The sequence below is a fragment of the Phyllobates terribilis genome, unplaced genomic scaffold (assembly GCF_046119375.1).
Source record: "Phyllobates terribilis strain yellow unplaced genomic scaffold, ASM4611937v1 Scaffold_9__5_contigs__length_417890890, whole genome shotgun sequence".
In the NCBI taxonomy this organism is placed as follows: Eukaryota; Metazoa; Chordata; class Amphibia; order Anura; family Dendrobatidae; genus Phyllobates; species Phyllobates terribilis.
Genome location: NW_027362769.1, coordinates 90,481,250 through 90,498,284, shown reverse-complemented (window position 1 = coordinate 90,498,284; position 17,035 = coordinate 90,481,250). Strand labels below are relative to the sequence as shown.

The following is a 17,035-nucleotide window of genomic DNA, read 5'->3' as shown; positions in this document are numbered from 1 at the left end:
GTTAAAGCTTGATGATTGGTTAAAATCACCCTACCAACCGTTTTAAGCTTTCAAATTACTAATCATGTTTATCTGTATCTTGGCTGGAAAATAATTTGGGCTTTGTAGCAGTGTGCAGCACTGATTCTATTAGGCCATCTATAATAAGCTCCACCAGAATTAAAATTACTAATCATGTTTATCTGTATCTTGACTGGAAAATAATTTGGGCTTTGTAGCAGTGTGCAGCACTGATCCTATTAGGCCATCTATACTAAGCTCCACCAGCTTTCAAATTACTAATAATTTTTAGCTGCATCTAGCCCGGAAAATAATTTTGGGGCTCCGAGATGCGCAAGACACATAAGTGCCTTCTTGCTGCACTACCTGCAACATGACCCTCATATTGTCAGAATTCGAAGTAATCATGACTACTGGGTTGCCACACTCTTAGATCCCCCAATCTTTTCGATCAACCTTTTCATTTTAATAAAGACCAAAAAAATGGTCATTTTTGAAATTATAAGCATTAGCAGGTTATTAGAAACTGAAATCAAACAGTTTTCAACTCAAAACTTTATTCTAGGTGATGTTACATTTTCACATAGGACCCCTTGTTCGAAAGGAGCTTCTGAACTCTCTCGTCCATTGAATTTGTCAGGTTTTGGATGGTTTCTGCTTCAATTGTTTTGCATGAGGACAGAATACCCTCCCAGAGCTGTTGCTTAGATGTGAACTGCCTCCCGCCATCATAGACACTCCTTTTGATGATGCTCCAGAGGTTCTGAATGGGGTAGAGGTCAGGGGAGCATGGGGGTCACACCATAAGTTTGTCCCCTTTTATGCCCATATCAGCCAGAGATGCAGATGTTTTATGTGCAGCATGAGATGGTCCATTATCATGCAAAAAAATGATCTTGCTGTGAAATACACGGTTCTTCTTCTTGAACCATGGCAGGAAGTGCTGTTTGAGAAAATCCACATACATTATGGAGTTCATCTTTAGCGCCTTCAGGGATCCTAAAGGGGCCGACAATCTCTCTCCCCATGATTCCAGCCCAAAACATTACTCCACCTCCTCCTTGTTGGCGCTGTAGCCGTGTTTGCGTGGGGTGTCCATCAACCAGCCATCCTCCACTCCATCCATCTGGACCATCGAGCGCTGCACGGCACTCATCCGTGAACAAAACAGTTTTGAAATCAGTCTTCATGTAATGTTTGGCCCACTGGAGCCGTTTCTGCTTGTGTGAAGTGGATAGAGGAGGTCGACAGGATGGCGTATGCACAGCTGCAAACCTCTGAAGGACCCTGCATCTTGTTGTTCGGGGGACGTTGGAGGCACCAGCAGCTTCAAAAACTTGTCTGCTGCTATGACAAGGCTTTTTTGCCGCTGCTCTTTTAACCTGACGTAATTGCCTGTAGGAAAGAGTCCTCAATTTGCCCTTATCAACACGCACACGTGTGTACTGTGAATCAGCTACATACTTCTTGATTGCCAAGACACTTCATCCTGATCATCGCACAATGTTGATTGTAGTCATGCCTTGACCTAAACACTCCACAATTTGTTGCTTCTCAGCAGCCGACACATCCTTTTTCTTTCCCATTTTGGCAGAAAATGTAGGCTGCTTAATAATGTGAGACAGCCTTCTTAAGTAGTCTTGCCTTTCATTGGACACACCTGCCAAACTAATTAGCACAGGTGTCTGCAATTGCTTACAGTGATATAAAGAGCCCTGACACACATCACCATCAATGAGTTTAACTGACAAACAAACAAATTCTTCCCTTATCACTCCTAAACACTTTTTGCATAATAATTTGGAACACAGTGTACATGTGCTTTTCCACAAAACACCAGTGGTTCACGTAGTGAATCTTACAGTTCTAACTTGCCAACCGTGGTCTGTATGGAGCTGTTCAATAAAGGGCCCAAAATTAAGATAACATAGATGGGAGAGGTCTCTATGAATAGGAATTCCTAAGTATTTGATACCCTGTGAGGGCCAGGCAAAGGGAAAGTTGGACTGGATGGAATCCTATATGGATTTGGGGAGGGAGACATCGAGGGCCTCAGACTTCGCTGCATTGATTTTAAAATTTGACCATGTAACAAAGTGATCTATTTCAGCCATAACAGCATGGATGGATATATGTGATTGAGTGATATATACTAGGACATCATCAGCAAATAGAGAGCACTTGTACTCGGTGCCTCCCACCTCAATCCACCTAATATTGGGGTTATGGCGAATTGATGAGAGCAGGTGCTCCGTCACTAGGATGTATAAGAGAGGGGACAGAGGACATCCCTGCCTTGTCCCATTGGTGATTGTGAAAGGTGATGAAAATGTTCTGATGCACCCCCTGGGCCTTGGGACACCCGGAGCCGGACCCTTTTTGGTGGATGCTGGTGGTTGTAGTCTTCGTGGCGGCGACCCGGTTCCGTGGCTCAGGGTGGTCAAACCAGTGGCGGAACTATTTATGTGGTTTTGATGTTTAAATGTCCGACTACGCCACCCGTGGATTGCGGTCAGAGTGAACCGCCGCTGCAGGGCAGACCGCTGAGGCTGGTGTTGTGGGTGCAGCAGAGCGTAGCATAACTCCCCACGGGAGGAGTATAGCCTCAGGGCAGTGTATGCGGAGGATGGGGGTGATGGTGCAGGGCAGCAGCAGTAACGACACGGAGTCAGTGATGCAGTCCAGGGCCTTTACTCACAGTTCTTATTATCCAGACCACGTCTGCAGGTAACGGCTGCCCACGTCGTACTGTGCTCACCAGGTGAGGGGCTCAGACAACTCCCAGATAACTTTGGAGCGCTTCACAGGACCCCCTTTGTGTGTCCTTTGTCTGGCCTTTCTTACCAACCCTTCTGTCCGGCTGCCTCGGGCCTCCTCTTGGTAAACTTGGCGCCAGTTTCCCTGACCCTATGTGGTGCCTTCCTAGCGGGTGTAGCGAGGGGCTGCGCCACATAAAATGTCACAGCCTCCGGTTTCTAGCTGAGGGTCGTTTCCTGCCTCCACTAGTTTTGGGGACCGGTCTCCCCCTTTGGCCTGACCCCTCCACGCAGGTGGATTCGGGCGTGCGGTGGCGACTCGCCCGTCCGCACCCCTGGGATCCCTTCATTCCTCGTTCCTGGAGCCTTCTCCGCTCCTCTTCCTTCCTTCTCCCTCTTCCAGGCCTGGGCCTCTGTTACTAGGCCCGCCTCCGGAGCAGAGCTCATGCAGAGCCCCTGTTCCCTGCCACTTCTGCTCAGACTTCTCTGCACTGAACTAAGATGGTGCCCACCTTTTATACTCCCTTCTCAATGCACCCAGGAACTGCTTCCTCCCTGCTCCTGCACTACAGGGTTCCCCTTCCTCAGTGTTCCCTCCCCCCACTCCAGACAGGGACAGGGACTGTCGTGCCCATCTCAGAGGCATATTGGTCGCCCTGCCCCACGGCAATGTGGTGTAATGCATGCAGGTGTCGGGTCCTGATCCACACTCCATCCTTACCTGAGAGTGAGATATCACACCTCTGGGTGAGGTGCAATACCTCTGTAGCAACCGAGCCCTCAGGGTGCTACAGTTCCATTTATCTTCAGCCTAGGTGACGTATTGTGATACAGGGCCGTGATTTTGGCTATAAAAGGGTCCCCTAGACCCCTACCCCAAGCTTTTTAAGAGAATCATATATGGCGTGCCAGGAGACTCTATGGAATGCTTTCTCAGCATCCAACGAGAGTATCTAATTACAAATTTTTAACTGCATCTAGCCCAGGAAATACTTTGTGCCTAGTAGCAGTGTCTGCTAGTCAGCGGATTATCCCGGCTGTTAAGCAAGCTACACCACCTGTAGTTTGGACACTTAATTTTTTCAAAGGAAATGCTTCGGGACCACGGGATACTCAGTGAAGAGCATCAGGAGGCACCCCAAGGCATAGGGGCTGGGACTGGCAGTAGGATGCCTTGCGGTGGACAGCCGAGCTCGATCCTTATAAAAGCTTTTTAACTGCAGCAGCTTTAGTGGACGCTACTGGAGCTGGAATTACGCGGCTGCTGGCATGAGACTTGCCCTCCAATAGATCCTTGTAAATGGATTTAAAGTGTATTCATTCAAATTAGAGAGACAATTTAAATTAAAAAACTTAGAGCTGCCTCCACCACAGGGGGGCTCGCTCGACCCACCAGCGGACAGGCACCAGTATTGGGAGAGGGGGGCTGGCCGTCAGGGTTCACCACGGCTCTGGCACAAACCCGGCAACACGGAGGTGGCACGGGCAGGAGCGGACTGAACGTGTCGGCTTCTCACTTTTTGGATTTTAGAAGGGCATGACATGCCTATATCTGTGTCTCCCCCTCCTTTTACTCCTCCACCTCTTTTCTTTTTGCATGACTATATGTACTTGTCACTTTTCCATGTGTTAGTTGTGTCTTCTGAGCAGTTTGTCAGCTTTTGGACACCTTTGAAGGTGTTTTCTATGTGTTTTTGTTTGCCTGCCATTGGTTTTAACGGTGTTCGAAGGTGTTCGACGAACAGTTCGACGAACAGTTCGGCGAACACACGGGTGTTCGACGAACCGAACCGAACTCGAACACTACGGGGGTGGCTCAACACTACACTTGACCTGTATTGCTGCCAAAGTCACCATTTATCCGCAACTTTTGTTTCTGATATCAACCTGCAATTGTGTTAAGCAAAGTAGTTTGTAAAGAGAGGAGAGAACAAGGTGCAATGGGTGACTCAGTATTGCAATTGTTAGAGGGGTGTGGGGATGGCTACTAACCTTGTGAAGTTGTGCACCTCTGCACAACCCCAGTGTAAAGCTCCACAAGCTCCGCTCTGTTGGTGGCTGTCATCTATTTCCAGCGGCGTTCACAGATCCTGATCTCTCGGTGGTGGATCACGTGGTCAGGTTAGTAGCATGTAACGCCGAGATAGACGCCCAGCTTCACCAACACCCCCGGCAGCGTTCCGGAGGGGTTAGGGCAGCGCAGCTTGGAAAACCAGGGTAGTAATTCTGATTAAATTGCTCCCACAGATGAAAGAACAATAGATTAAAGGCAGCTGTACCGCACCCCAACAGGGGGAAAAGGACAATCAGTAAATGTGAATAGCGGTACCAGAGCGCCAATAACAGGGCAAAAATATTAAAAGGACTCATTTATTAATACACACAACGTGTTTCGGTGGACACAGCCACCTTCATCAGGTGTGACAAGCAGCAAACAATTGATCCTTATATACATTTGACTAGGTATACAATTACTTAAAAGGGGCGGGGCCAGATACAGAGTAATACCTCTATATTAACCCCTTGAGTTCATATATGCTCAATAGAGTAAAAAGGATTGTTATAAATTAATGCCTAATGAAGCATATAGGGTTCTTATAAAAAGGATTCGCTGTATAAAAACTTGTGAATCCTATAATCATAATACTTAATAGGATATATTGTTATCTACCACCCTATATTTTATATTATAAAAAAAAAATAATAATTTTTACATACAACATAAAACAATGTATAAATATAAAGTTATAAAATTACAATCAGTTTCTATCATTATAATTAGGGAAAAGTAGATGAAGAAAGGAAAGAGAAAAAAAAATAAAAAAAAATATTTTTTCTCTTTTCTTTCTCTCCTCCCTCCTCCCCTCCCTCTCTCCTTTCCCCTCTTCCCTCCTTCTCTCTCTCCTCCCCCCTCCTCCCCCATATAAAAGATATATATAATACATTTGCTAAAATATAAAAACAATTATTTAAAAAGTTGTCTTCTCTATATTAAGGTTCAAACCTTCAGGAGACAAGGTTTCCATTTTGAAAATCCAATAATTTTCACGTGTAATGAGACGATTTAGTCTATCAGGGTGTGTATCAACTATATTATCAATGATAGTTAGTTTTAGGTTATTAGGATTTTTTTGATGTTCTTTTAAGAAATGATTAGAAACACTATGTAGGGGAAAGCCATTTCTAATATTTTGGCGATGTTTATTTAATCTGGAGTGCATTTCCTGGATAGTGTGGCCAATGTATTGCAGGCCGCAGGTGCACTGGAGCAGACAGATCACATATGAGGACTGACATGTAAGTCTAAAGCGAATGGGATATATCTCTCCAGTGACCGCAGAGACGAATGTTTTAGCTCCGTTATCAATGGATTGACAGCATAAGCATTTAGGGACGTTACATTTATAACATCCATTATTGCTACTAGGAGCTGAATTTAAATGGTTCGGTCTTCTACCAATTGTTGTATTGCTAGGGGCTATATAGTTTCCTAGATTTTTACTCCTCCGATATATGACATGAGAAAATTCCGGTAAATGACCAGTTAATATTGGATCATTACTTAAAATGAACCAGTATTTTTTTAATAAACTGGATAACACTTGCGTAGGTTTACCATAAGTAGTAATCAGATTTAAACTGAAATCGTTGTTTGGCTCTTGGCTGGTATTCTTGGATTTGTTGATACACAAGTTCTGTGATAGGGATCTAGTTTTGGAGAAAGCATCCTTTAATCATTTCTGGGGGTATCCCTTAGCTCTAAAACGTTTTTGTAAAACCTTAGATTCCAGAAAAAAATCCGAATCATGTGTACAATTTTTTCTGACACGCCAATATTGACCGTATGGAATATTTCTAATCCAGCTGGGTAGATGGCCACTGTCAAATTCAAGATAGCTATTTACATCCACTTCCTTTAAGTGGGTAGATGTGGATATTTTACCTGAATTGTCTATATTTATCTGAAGGTCAAGATATTGAATATTACTCTCAGATATGGTAGCGGTAAAGGAAAGACTCCAGTCGTTAAGAGTTTAATTCATCAATAAATTTGGCAGCCTCCACAGTATTTCCCCTCCATATGATAAACAGATCATCTATAAAGCAGCGGTACATAACGATGGATTTATCGGCGCCGAGGGATTGCGCGATGTGAATAGACTCGAATGCCCCCATATATAGATTTGCATAACTGGGGGCAAACCTCGTCCCCATCGCGCAGCCCCTCAGCTGCCGATACATCACCCACTCAAAAGAAAATACATTGTTCTCAAGAATGAAAGTTATACCCCTCAATAAAAGTTTTTTTGAGGATCTTGTAAGTTAGGGTCCTCATCTAGGAATTTTTTAATTGCCTGTAAACCCAATACATGTGTGATATTGGAATAAAGAGAGCTTATATCGAGTGTAATAAGAAGACAGCCTGGAAGAGGGGGTAATTCTCTCAATAGTCTAATTAAATGTGTGGAATCCTTTAAATGAGAATCTAGGGATAAAACGTACTTCTGTAAAAAAAGATCAATATAGTGGGATAAGGTGGATGTGATAGAATTAATACCAGAAATAATAGGACGTCCAGAAGGATTAAATTTATCTTTATGAATTTTGGGTAAAAAATAAAAATAAGGGACTTTGAATTTTTTAATGTCTAAAAAGGATTTTTCTTTTTTATTGAGGAAGCCAGCTGTAGAGGCCCCTGCTACAAGTCCTTTGTACTCCAAAAAAATGGTTACAGATGGGTCTGCTTTTAATTTCACGTAGTAGTTTGAGTCGTCTAAGATTCTGAGGCCCTCCTTGATGTACCAGCCTCTGTTCATTATCACAGTCCCCCCTCCCTTATCTGCTCTCTTTATAATTATTTCTTTATTATCCTGAAGGGTTTTTAATGCACATTTCTCCTGGTAGCTCAAGTTATTCACTTTTTTAGAAATTGGGGGGGAATGTCCTAAGGTCCCTCAAAATTAATTTTTGGAAAGTTTCAAAGTGTGAACCTTTATGATGTAATGGATAAAAATTATTTTTCCCCTTCACATTTACATGAGTGAAAGGGTCCAGTAATGGGGGGCCTGGTATATTAGATTCTTGAATGGAGGGGGATACTGTTGAGCATGAACTAATAGGATGTGATTTTCTCTTATCTTCCAATAGAAAATGTCTTTTTAGTGTCAATTTCCTTATAAATTCATGTAAATCACAGAACAAAGTGAAATTATTAAATGGGACAGCTGGACAGAAAGATAATCCTCGACCTAACAAGGATCGTTCAGCTTCAGATAGCACATAGCTAGAAATATTAAAAATACCACCACAACCGATAGGGGTTTCTATCTGCAGGGAATTTGTATTCTGGTTCATTGGCAAGATTTCATTTTCTTTATATTTGGATTGTGTCTCAATTTCGGCATTTGGACTATTTTTGTTGTTGAGGCCTCGGGTTTTTCCACTCCCTCTACATCCCCTAAATTTCTTTTTCGTTTTGGACAACGTCCGGGGACCACGTGAAGAAAATGTGTAATTTTCGTTTTATTAGTTTGAGATGCAACTGCATTCTGTGTTTGAGGATTTATCAAGATACTATTTTCATTCAAAATCGGAGATAATTCCAAGGATATCATTCTGTTTATAGGGGGTTTTATGTGGTTTATACCACTTGTTTTATCAGAAGGTCTCCCTTGATTTAAAATATTCAGTGTATCCGCTATCGGGATCTGACTAGATGACTCCCCAGCAATAGGAATCTGTATTGCACTAGAAAGCTCTGAGATATTAGATCCACTATGGGATATCTCCTGTGTATTAATATGTAATGTGAAGTTCAGTTCATCAATATCTGCTACTTGTGTGGAAATAGTAGGCGGATTAGCAATAAATTCTACATCTGCTGCTTGTGTGGATAAAATAGGTGGATCAGTAATCAATATGGAGGGAGGAGTAATTTCCATACACATTCCCTCTATTATAAGGTCATTATTTTTTTCCAAATTAGAATTAAATGCAGTATTTTTCTTGTAATTATTGTTAATGGATAACTTCTTTTTATGCGTCTCATATATTGCTTGTTGTTTTTTATTCATAAAAAACTGTTTTTGAAAACTATTCACTTGTTTTGTATGGTTATCAGTATCATTGCTTAGAATAGGGGATGATGGATTATCCCTAGTTGTTCTCTGCATAGAGATGATGGGAACAGGTGAAATTTGAAGTGGTGATTGGATTTTTTCTTTTTTAGAGTCTTTTATATCTCTTTCATATTTTTTTGCTTTTTTATTTATTAAATCATTTTCAAACTTGGCCAGTCTTAGTTTTACCTCATTATCTGTGGCAAAATATTCCGCAGATGAAGAAAAGAACTCCAAATCCCCTTTAATTTTAGCTAATGTTTCTAAAGCATGCATATCCAGAGTATTCCTTTTATCAATCAACAATCTGATCAGTGTTGTTGAGCAATCAGAAATACACCTCTCCCATCTTTCAGTAAAAACAATATCCTGAGGAAAGGATGAGTTGAGATTCATTCTCAATCCCCTGGGTATTATGTTATCCTTAATGTAATGTTCTAAAAACATCATGTCTACGTGATTAGTTATTTCTATTTTGCTATTATTTTCTAAGTTCAAAAACAGTCCATGTAACCTTTTTTGATCTATATCATTCAGCATAGTTGGATTATTATATATGCATCTGTCGCCATCTTTAGAGTCTTTACTAAGGGCTGTATTGATCAGAGATAATCTAAATTTCTCTCTATTGGTCACATAAAAGTCCATAATGATCCAGCAATTTAGATTTTAAAGTCTTAAACACAGTTCTTATCTGTTGACGATTCTGCAAGGTTTTTCCGTCTCTCGATGTGTAGAATAATCTGGGTCACCCAATTTGCAGCTCCTGGTCTTGAGGCTAAGCCCCCAGCAATAGCAGACTCAATATGTAAAGTAGCAAAGTAGTTTGGACTTTTAAGCCTAATAAAATATCTAAGACTAAGGACTCCTGCAGACGCCCATGCCAATCGGTCTGAGAATGGACCGCTAATGCACGGACTGGCCCCAGCTCTCCCGACCTGAGCATGACTTTCTATAAGGCTGTCACACTTGGGTCGGGAGACATGCGGCTTTGCGGTCCAAGATCAGACTGAAATCCAAGGACGTCTGCATGAGCCCTTAGATAAAAATTTAGACAAATTGAACAAAGTGGTTGTTTCATGCTAAATTTCCCCTAACATAAACCACAGCAGTTTTCCATTGATTTACAAAAGAATAGTTTTTTTATTCAAATTTCTGTGGCAAAAATAACCAAAACACAGCACAAATAAATTACCCATAAAAGACACTTCTGTAATTAATCAATAAATCAATCAACCACAACGTCATCCATTTATTTAATTTCTATAGTCGAAAGAATAATACAGTAATGTATCCCTCAGTTATTAATGCATACAGACTTTTCTGATTGGTTATATGTTGATATTAATGTGGATGAACAATCTTCTTTCAAGTTGTCTATATCAAGATTTTACTTCAAGTCTGAAAATACAAACAAGCAAAAATACAAGTTAGTACAAAACATATGTAGTATAATGTTCAGATTGCATTACATTAGTTATCACAATCATAAAGACAAGCAAAAAAATTGAAGGAGATGTATCAAAAGTGATGCAACCAGCCAGATTGCTCCTTGAATTTTTCAAAAACTTTTTGGAGAGTTAAAGCAGTGAACCAATTGGTTGTCGAAGGCAAATTTAGCACTTATCCGATTCATTCTGCTTATTACATCTCCCCATACTTTCACATTAATTTCAATACAGTCAAATGGCCTAAATATTATTCCTTATCACACAATATACACTTTATGGATAAAAGTATTGAGACACCTAAAAGTATTGAGACACCTAAAAATATTGAGACACCTACACATTACACCTGCATTACACCTGCAGGAGAGTTTATGACCTCACGTTCTAGATCCGTAGGCATAAATATAGAGTTGGTCCCTTTATACCTACTGTATAACAGCTTCCACTGTTCTGGGAAGGCTTATTAAAAGATTTGGTGTTTGGTGGAATCTTTGGCCATTCATTCATAAAAGCACTGGTAATGTTAGCAGTCCGGACATCACAGAGGGAAAAGATGTGGAGTTGTGTATAACACAATTTTGAACCATATTTATTACCGTAAATGGAAAATAGAACGGTTTTAATTTAATTTTCTTCGAAAAGTTGGAATTTATTTATTGACTCGGGTGAAAGTGCCAGTAAAACTCTGCAATTTTTTTCCTCTGAGATGTCCAGTTACCCGCAATGCCAAAGCGAACTTCAGCAATGGAGCATGTGGCAGTAATCCATATACTGTATATGCATATGCTATGAAGATAAGCATAACCTCCAAGGTAAGTGAATATTTATAATTCCTACAGTATATTAGTCCAACCGGCAATATTACACAAAGGAACACCTTGTTTTGTCCCTTTTCTTCTTCATACACAAGCTACATTTGTGAGGTCAGAGATTGATGTTGGATGAGAGGGCCAGGCTCACAGTCTTTGTTTCAGTTCATCCCAAAGGTGTTGGATGGGGTTGAGATTAGGGCTCTGTGGATCAGGGATTTTGTTCTTCCTCCCCAAACTCTCCCAACCATTCATTTATGCTCCTTTCTTTGTGCAATGTGCAAGGTCATGCTGGAACAGAAATGGGCCTTCTTCAAACTGTTCCTACAAAGTTGGAAGCATACAATTGTCCAAAATGTCTCGGTATGCTGAAGCATTAAAAGGGTAGCCCAATGCCTATAAGGCCATCTATAAATATCTATTTTAATAATAAATTGTAATTTGATTTATTATAAAATTCCCTGCTGCTCTACCTATGCAGCCATCCAAAATATCTGTTTCTTTTTTTCTTTACCTCCTGTGACATTTCGTTTGAGGAGAGTCTCAAACCGGACATCACAGGAGGCTGCAGTCACTTCTCCGCAGTTTCCATCAACCTTTCTGAAACAGAACGTCATCAGGGGGAGGTGATTATCACAGTTTCTGTCACTGCCATTCCCTTATGACATTCTGTTTTGGGAGGTAGATGGAAAAGTGACCGCAGTTTCAGTGGTCGCAACCGCAGTCCCTATCACCACTATCTCTTTCCCTGAAATGAGATGTCTTCAGGGGGCGGTGATGAAAGCAGGGTGAGTGACAGCAGAGCCACCCCAGAACTTCTATCACCTCCCTCAAATTAATTATTACAGGGGATAGTGATAGAAGCTGGGTGGGTGACAGCAGTGGCGACCCTGATAATGATTTGTTTAAGGGTAGTGATAAAAGCTGTGGGGCAGCACTACTCTCACTCACTCTGCTTCTATCATCACCCCTTGATGATGTCTCATTTCAGGGAAAGAGACAGCGGTGATAGAAGGAGGGACTGTGGCAGCTGGCACAAGTGAAGTGTGTCAGTGACCATTGAAGCTGCAGTCACCTCTCCATCACCCACCTGAAACAAGATGTCACCAAGGGACAGTAATGACAAAGCTGCGGTAAGTGATCACAGCGCCGCTCTCTGATGACGTCCTGTTTCTTGGTTTGTGAGGGGTGATGGAAGCTGTAGGTAAATGGCTGAAGGGTCATCCTCCTGTGACATCCAATTTAAGACACCCCTCAAATGAAGCGTCACAGGAAGTAAAGAAAAATAGCAGATATGGGGAATACTTTTAAAGGGAGAATGGTAGGAATTTTTTAATAAAGCAAATTACAAAAGTGGTTAGGGCTTAAAGATAGGTGTTTATAAAAGGCATTATAGGTATTGTACCACCCTTTAAGATTTCCCTTCACTGGAACTAAGTGGCCTAGACCAATTCCTAAAAGACAGCCCCATAACATTATCCCAACTGGGCTAGATTGAGGGTTTTTCCTGGAAATGTCACCCTCTTGAAATACTTTCAATGCATTGATAAACTTATTATTTTGGTGGAATAGATGGGAAAATATAGCAAATCCACCATTGCTTTTTTTGTTTCATTTGTATAGTATTCACTGCGGTATAAATGTCACGTGGTTCAGGACAGCAAATTCTAAACTTACTGTCTTACTGTATATATTGTTTCATTATTTCTGTTGCCATATTTATTTAAGCATTGACAGAGCTGTGTTATGGGTTATTTTTTTATGGGAATTGTTAACAATGTCAAGGGTAACACTGGAGAATAAACGTCTTATTGGAGCCTATTTATTCCCCTTTTTTGGGAGGTGGAATGAACGAAATTCCAACATTGATTTTTTTACTTTTCTTGTGTGGTATGCTACCGGTCAATGCGATTATGACAATATCAAATGTATAAACTTTTTATAAAAATGTGTTTTTTTATTGCCATATTCTGAGAGCAATCTTGATCTGTATGGTGACTTGTTTTTTGTTAGTTCTTTTCTTCATTGGTACCATTATAGGGAACGTATGTCTTTTTGCTATCTTTTTATTCTATCTGTTATAGGCTGAAAGAACAAAAAAAAAAAAAAACCCAGAAATACTGCCACAATTTTTTTATGGTAATCGTCATAGGAGATAAAAGTACTGATTGTTTGGATCACAAGCTACAGATGCATCAATACAAATTATTTCATTGAGGAGGGAGCTTGGCTATGCCATAAAGATTAAATCCCGTCACTCTGTTAGCCACTTAGATTCCGCAGTCTATATCAACATTGGCATCCAAACATTTAAAATGGCCAGGACTGAAGCTAAAGTAGCTCTGTTTCTGGCTTGTCCAGCAAGTTGTCATCGGTAAGTTAGAGTCCCCTTCATCTTGAGAATGACATAAAGGATTGGTGGTTTTAATTAATGGGTTATTCCCAAAACAGTAACTGATCCTGTATCCATAGAATAGGTGGTAACTGTACTGATTGCTGAGGGTCTGAATGTTGGGTCCTCTGGAGCTCCTAAGAATTAGGCTCTGCAGAGCCCAATCTTGAATGGAGCTGAGTCACACATGCTTAACATCTATTCATTGTCTTTATATACCCCTTATAGTCTTCTCTTGAAAGTATCATTTTAGGTCAGTATCTTAGCTCTAATTTAATAATTGGGAATGAAGTTACAATTTGTCTGATTGGAGCCAACCACTTATTACAAGTATGCTTTATAGCAGCAGATCCGAACATAACTGCATAATTGTTTTTGACAAAGGTATTCTAGCAAAATGCATAGTCACCGAGGCTCTCTACTCTGCATATGGACTTTTCAATATGTCTTGAACAAAGCTGCATTGTTTTCTGGGATCTCCTACTGGATTTTCTCCTTTCTAGGCTGTCAAAGAGACTGGAGTCGAGGTTTTGGGAACACCCTGGAACAGAATTGCCGTCTGACGTAACACAGCTGTAAGTCAACATAACTACCTGCGTATATTGCTGTCCTGAGGGCAGATACGGTGTGTAGGATGTGTTCTTCTGTATGTAAAGCAGTCTCACATTACTGTGCACTTAACCTACCAAATACAGCCATTATCTTTTTGCATAGTAGTTTGCAATTAACAGCATTAAGTTGAGAATCTTTATATTAAAAGTAATGTTTAATCAAAAAAGTGCTATAATACAAATTCATTAATCAAGACTCACCTTGTCATGGCTAAATAGACAAGTTTAGTGTTTTCCATGACCATGATGGCCATGATGGCCGTGAAACCCATGATGGCCATGATGTCCAAGATGGCCATGGTGTCCATGATGGCCATGATGTATATGTGGTCCAAAGTGTCCAGGATGACCATGGTGTATATGTGGACCTATGTTATGACCTGGGGGATATCCAAGGTGGGGATGATGGTGGTGGTGATGGTGCGGGTGCCCATGTGGGGGGTGGCAATGTGGACCTGAAACACATAATTTAATATAACATTTTTTAAATTACAAAATCATTTGCGAACATGTTCAGGTATTGCCAGGTCATAAATTTACTGATATTCCACTCAGTTTCACAGTAATGGAATAATGCACATAGGGATCACACAGTACAAGGGCAATGTACACAGTGATGTCACAGTTTAAAAATATTGAACAAAGTGATGTCATGATTAGTGTTGAGTGAATTTGTTTGGCATTTCAAATTCGTGTTCATGTTCGGGGTTTCTGACTTGTTCGCAGATGACATCTGTGTGACAGTGTGGCAAATCAGGGATGTTCATGGCCGATTTTGTGAAACTGTAACGGGTCTGGGAGGCGGAACCTCTGAGCTACTATACAAGGGGGCGGTCCTTGTAAGGGAGCGGGTGGCGACCAGGCAGGCAGTCACAGCAGGTGACCGGGACAGTCTCTAGAAGAACGGGCAGGAGGTCACGGCAAGTGACCGGGGCAGTCTCTGGATGAACGGGCAGATGGTCACGGCAAGTGACCGGGGCAGTCTCTGGGTGAACGGGCAGATGGTCACGGCAAGTGACCGGGGCAGTCTCTGGGTGAACGGGCAGATGGTCACGGCAAGTGACCGGGGCAGTCTCTGGGTAAAGGGTTGGTACGACCTGTGGCGGCTGATGGTAGACGTGAGCTCCCAGGTGAGCAGGCGAGAGTCTCTGGATAAACGGGTGGTCACAGCATGTGACGGCGGAGCCTCCAGGAAGACCAACAGACAGGCGGCAGATGAGCGCTCCCAGGTGAGCGGGCAGAAGTCTCTGGACAGGCGGGTGGTCACAGCACGTGACGGCAGAGCCTCCAGGTAGGCTAGCAGACAGGCAGCAGATGAGTGCTCCCAGGTGAGCGGGCAGGAGTCACTGGACAGGCAGGTGGTCACAGAACGCGACGGCAGAGCCTCCAGGTAGGCTAGCAGGCAGGTAGCAGATGTGCGCTCCCAGGTGAGCGGGCAAGCTGGTCCATAGACAGACTGACAAGAGTTGGAAGGCAGACCGTCGGACCTCAGGCAAGCAGGCAGGTAGTTGAAGTGCGCTCCCAGGTGAGCGGGCAAGCTGGTCCTTAGACAGACTGACAGGAGTATTAAGGCAGACCGTCGGACCTCAGGCTAGCAGGCAGGTAGCAGAATATCAGGCAGGAATAAGACAGCAAGCTGGCAGGAATCTGGCAGGTATCTGGCAGGTAACTGGCAACGGGACCTGAGGGCTGAAGCAGAGTAGTGAACAGTGCAACAACATTGCTCGGGCACCTCCATTTTGGAGGAGGTGCCTAATATATGGTGAAGTCCTCCGGCCATTGGCCGGGGACTCCTTAGGACGGTGCGCGCGGCCCCTTTAAGAGGGAGGGAGAGCGCGCTGGCGCGCCCTAAGCTCAGTGGCCGGGAAGGAGCGCGCGCTGCCAGCAGAGCGGGAGAAGGACGCCGGGCACGGAGCAGAGAGGTGAGGGGAACAGCGTCCCTGCCTAGCAGAGGGCAGGGACGCCGGCGCTACAGTACCCCCCCCTTTAGGCCCCCCCTTTTTTAGGCCAGACAGAAATTTAGCAAGGATGAGCGGGGCATGGATGTTCTCCCGGGGCTCCCACGTTCTCTCCTCAGGACCAAACCCCTTCCAATCTACTAGAAAAAAGGTCTTTCCTCTTACCCTTTTGGTGGCAAGAATGTTCTCTACCTCAAACTCGTCCTCAGCAGAAACCGGAGCAGGAGGCGTACCTGTAGACTTGGAAAAAGAGTTAAGTACCACAGGTTTGAGGAGAGATACATGGAAGGAGTTAGGGATCCGTAAGTTGGCCGGGAGTTTCAATTTATAGGCCACCGGGTTGATCTGACTGATGACCTCCAGAGGACCGATGAACCGAGGCCCTAACTTGTAAGAAGGTATCTTGAGTCGGACATATTTAGATGAGAGCCAGACTTTATCTCCAGGACGAAATTGTGGAGGATCCAGGCGTTTTTTGTCAGCGTGTCTTTTCATCCGTTCGGACGACTGAAGGAGTGCGGATCGGGTACTCTCCCAAATGGAGGAAAATTTGCTAACGAGAGATTCCGCAGCCGGGTTGTCCACAGAGGTGGAGACAGGAAAAGGAATCTGAGGATGCTGACCGAAGACTACAAAAAACGGGGATTTGGAGGAGGATTCGCTCTCGTGATTGTTATAAGAGAACTCGGCCCATGGTAGGAGATCCACCCAGTCTGAATGATGGGCATTAACGAAGTGCCGGAGGTAACTGGTCAGGTTCTGATTGATCCGCTCCACTTGACCATTGGACTGTGGGTGGTAAGCGGAAGAGAAGTCCAGGGTGACGTCTAGCAGTTTACAAGTGGCTCTCCAGAAGCGTGAGGTGAACTGTACCCCACGATCCGACACGATGTGGAGGGGCAGGCCATGAAGACGAAAGATGTGACGAATAAAGTCTTT

General features: G+C 42.9%; 1 protein-coding gene across 1 annotated transcript in view; it reads right to left on the bottom strand.

The window, feature by feature from the left end:
• Positions 1–17,035, bottom strand: part of LOC141161300 (uncharacterized) — a 40,216-nt gene that overhangs the window by 7,608 nt on the left and 15,573 nt on the right. Inside the window, exons 3-4 of the mRNA XM_073646113.1 lie at positions 14,340–14,593; positions 8,533–10,276 (exon numbers count right to left, since the gene is read on the bottom strand). Of these exons, the coding sequence (XP_073502214.1) occupies positions 8,533–9,523 (991 nt within the window). The 5' untranslated portion in view covers positions 9,524–10,276; positions 14,340–14,593. The remainder of the gene's footprint in view (positions 1–8,532; positions 10,277–14,339; positions 14,594–17,035) is intronic.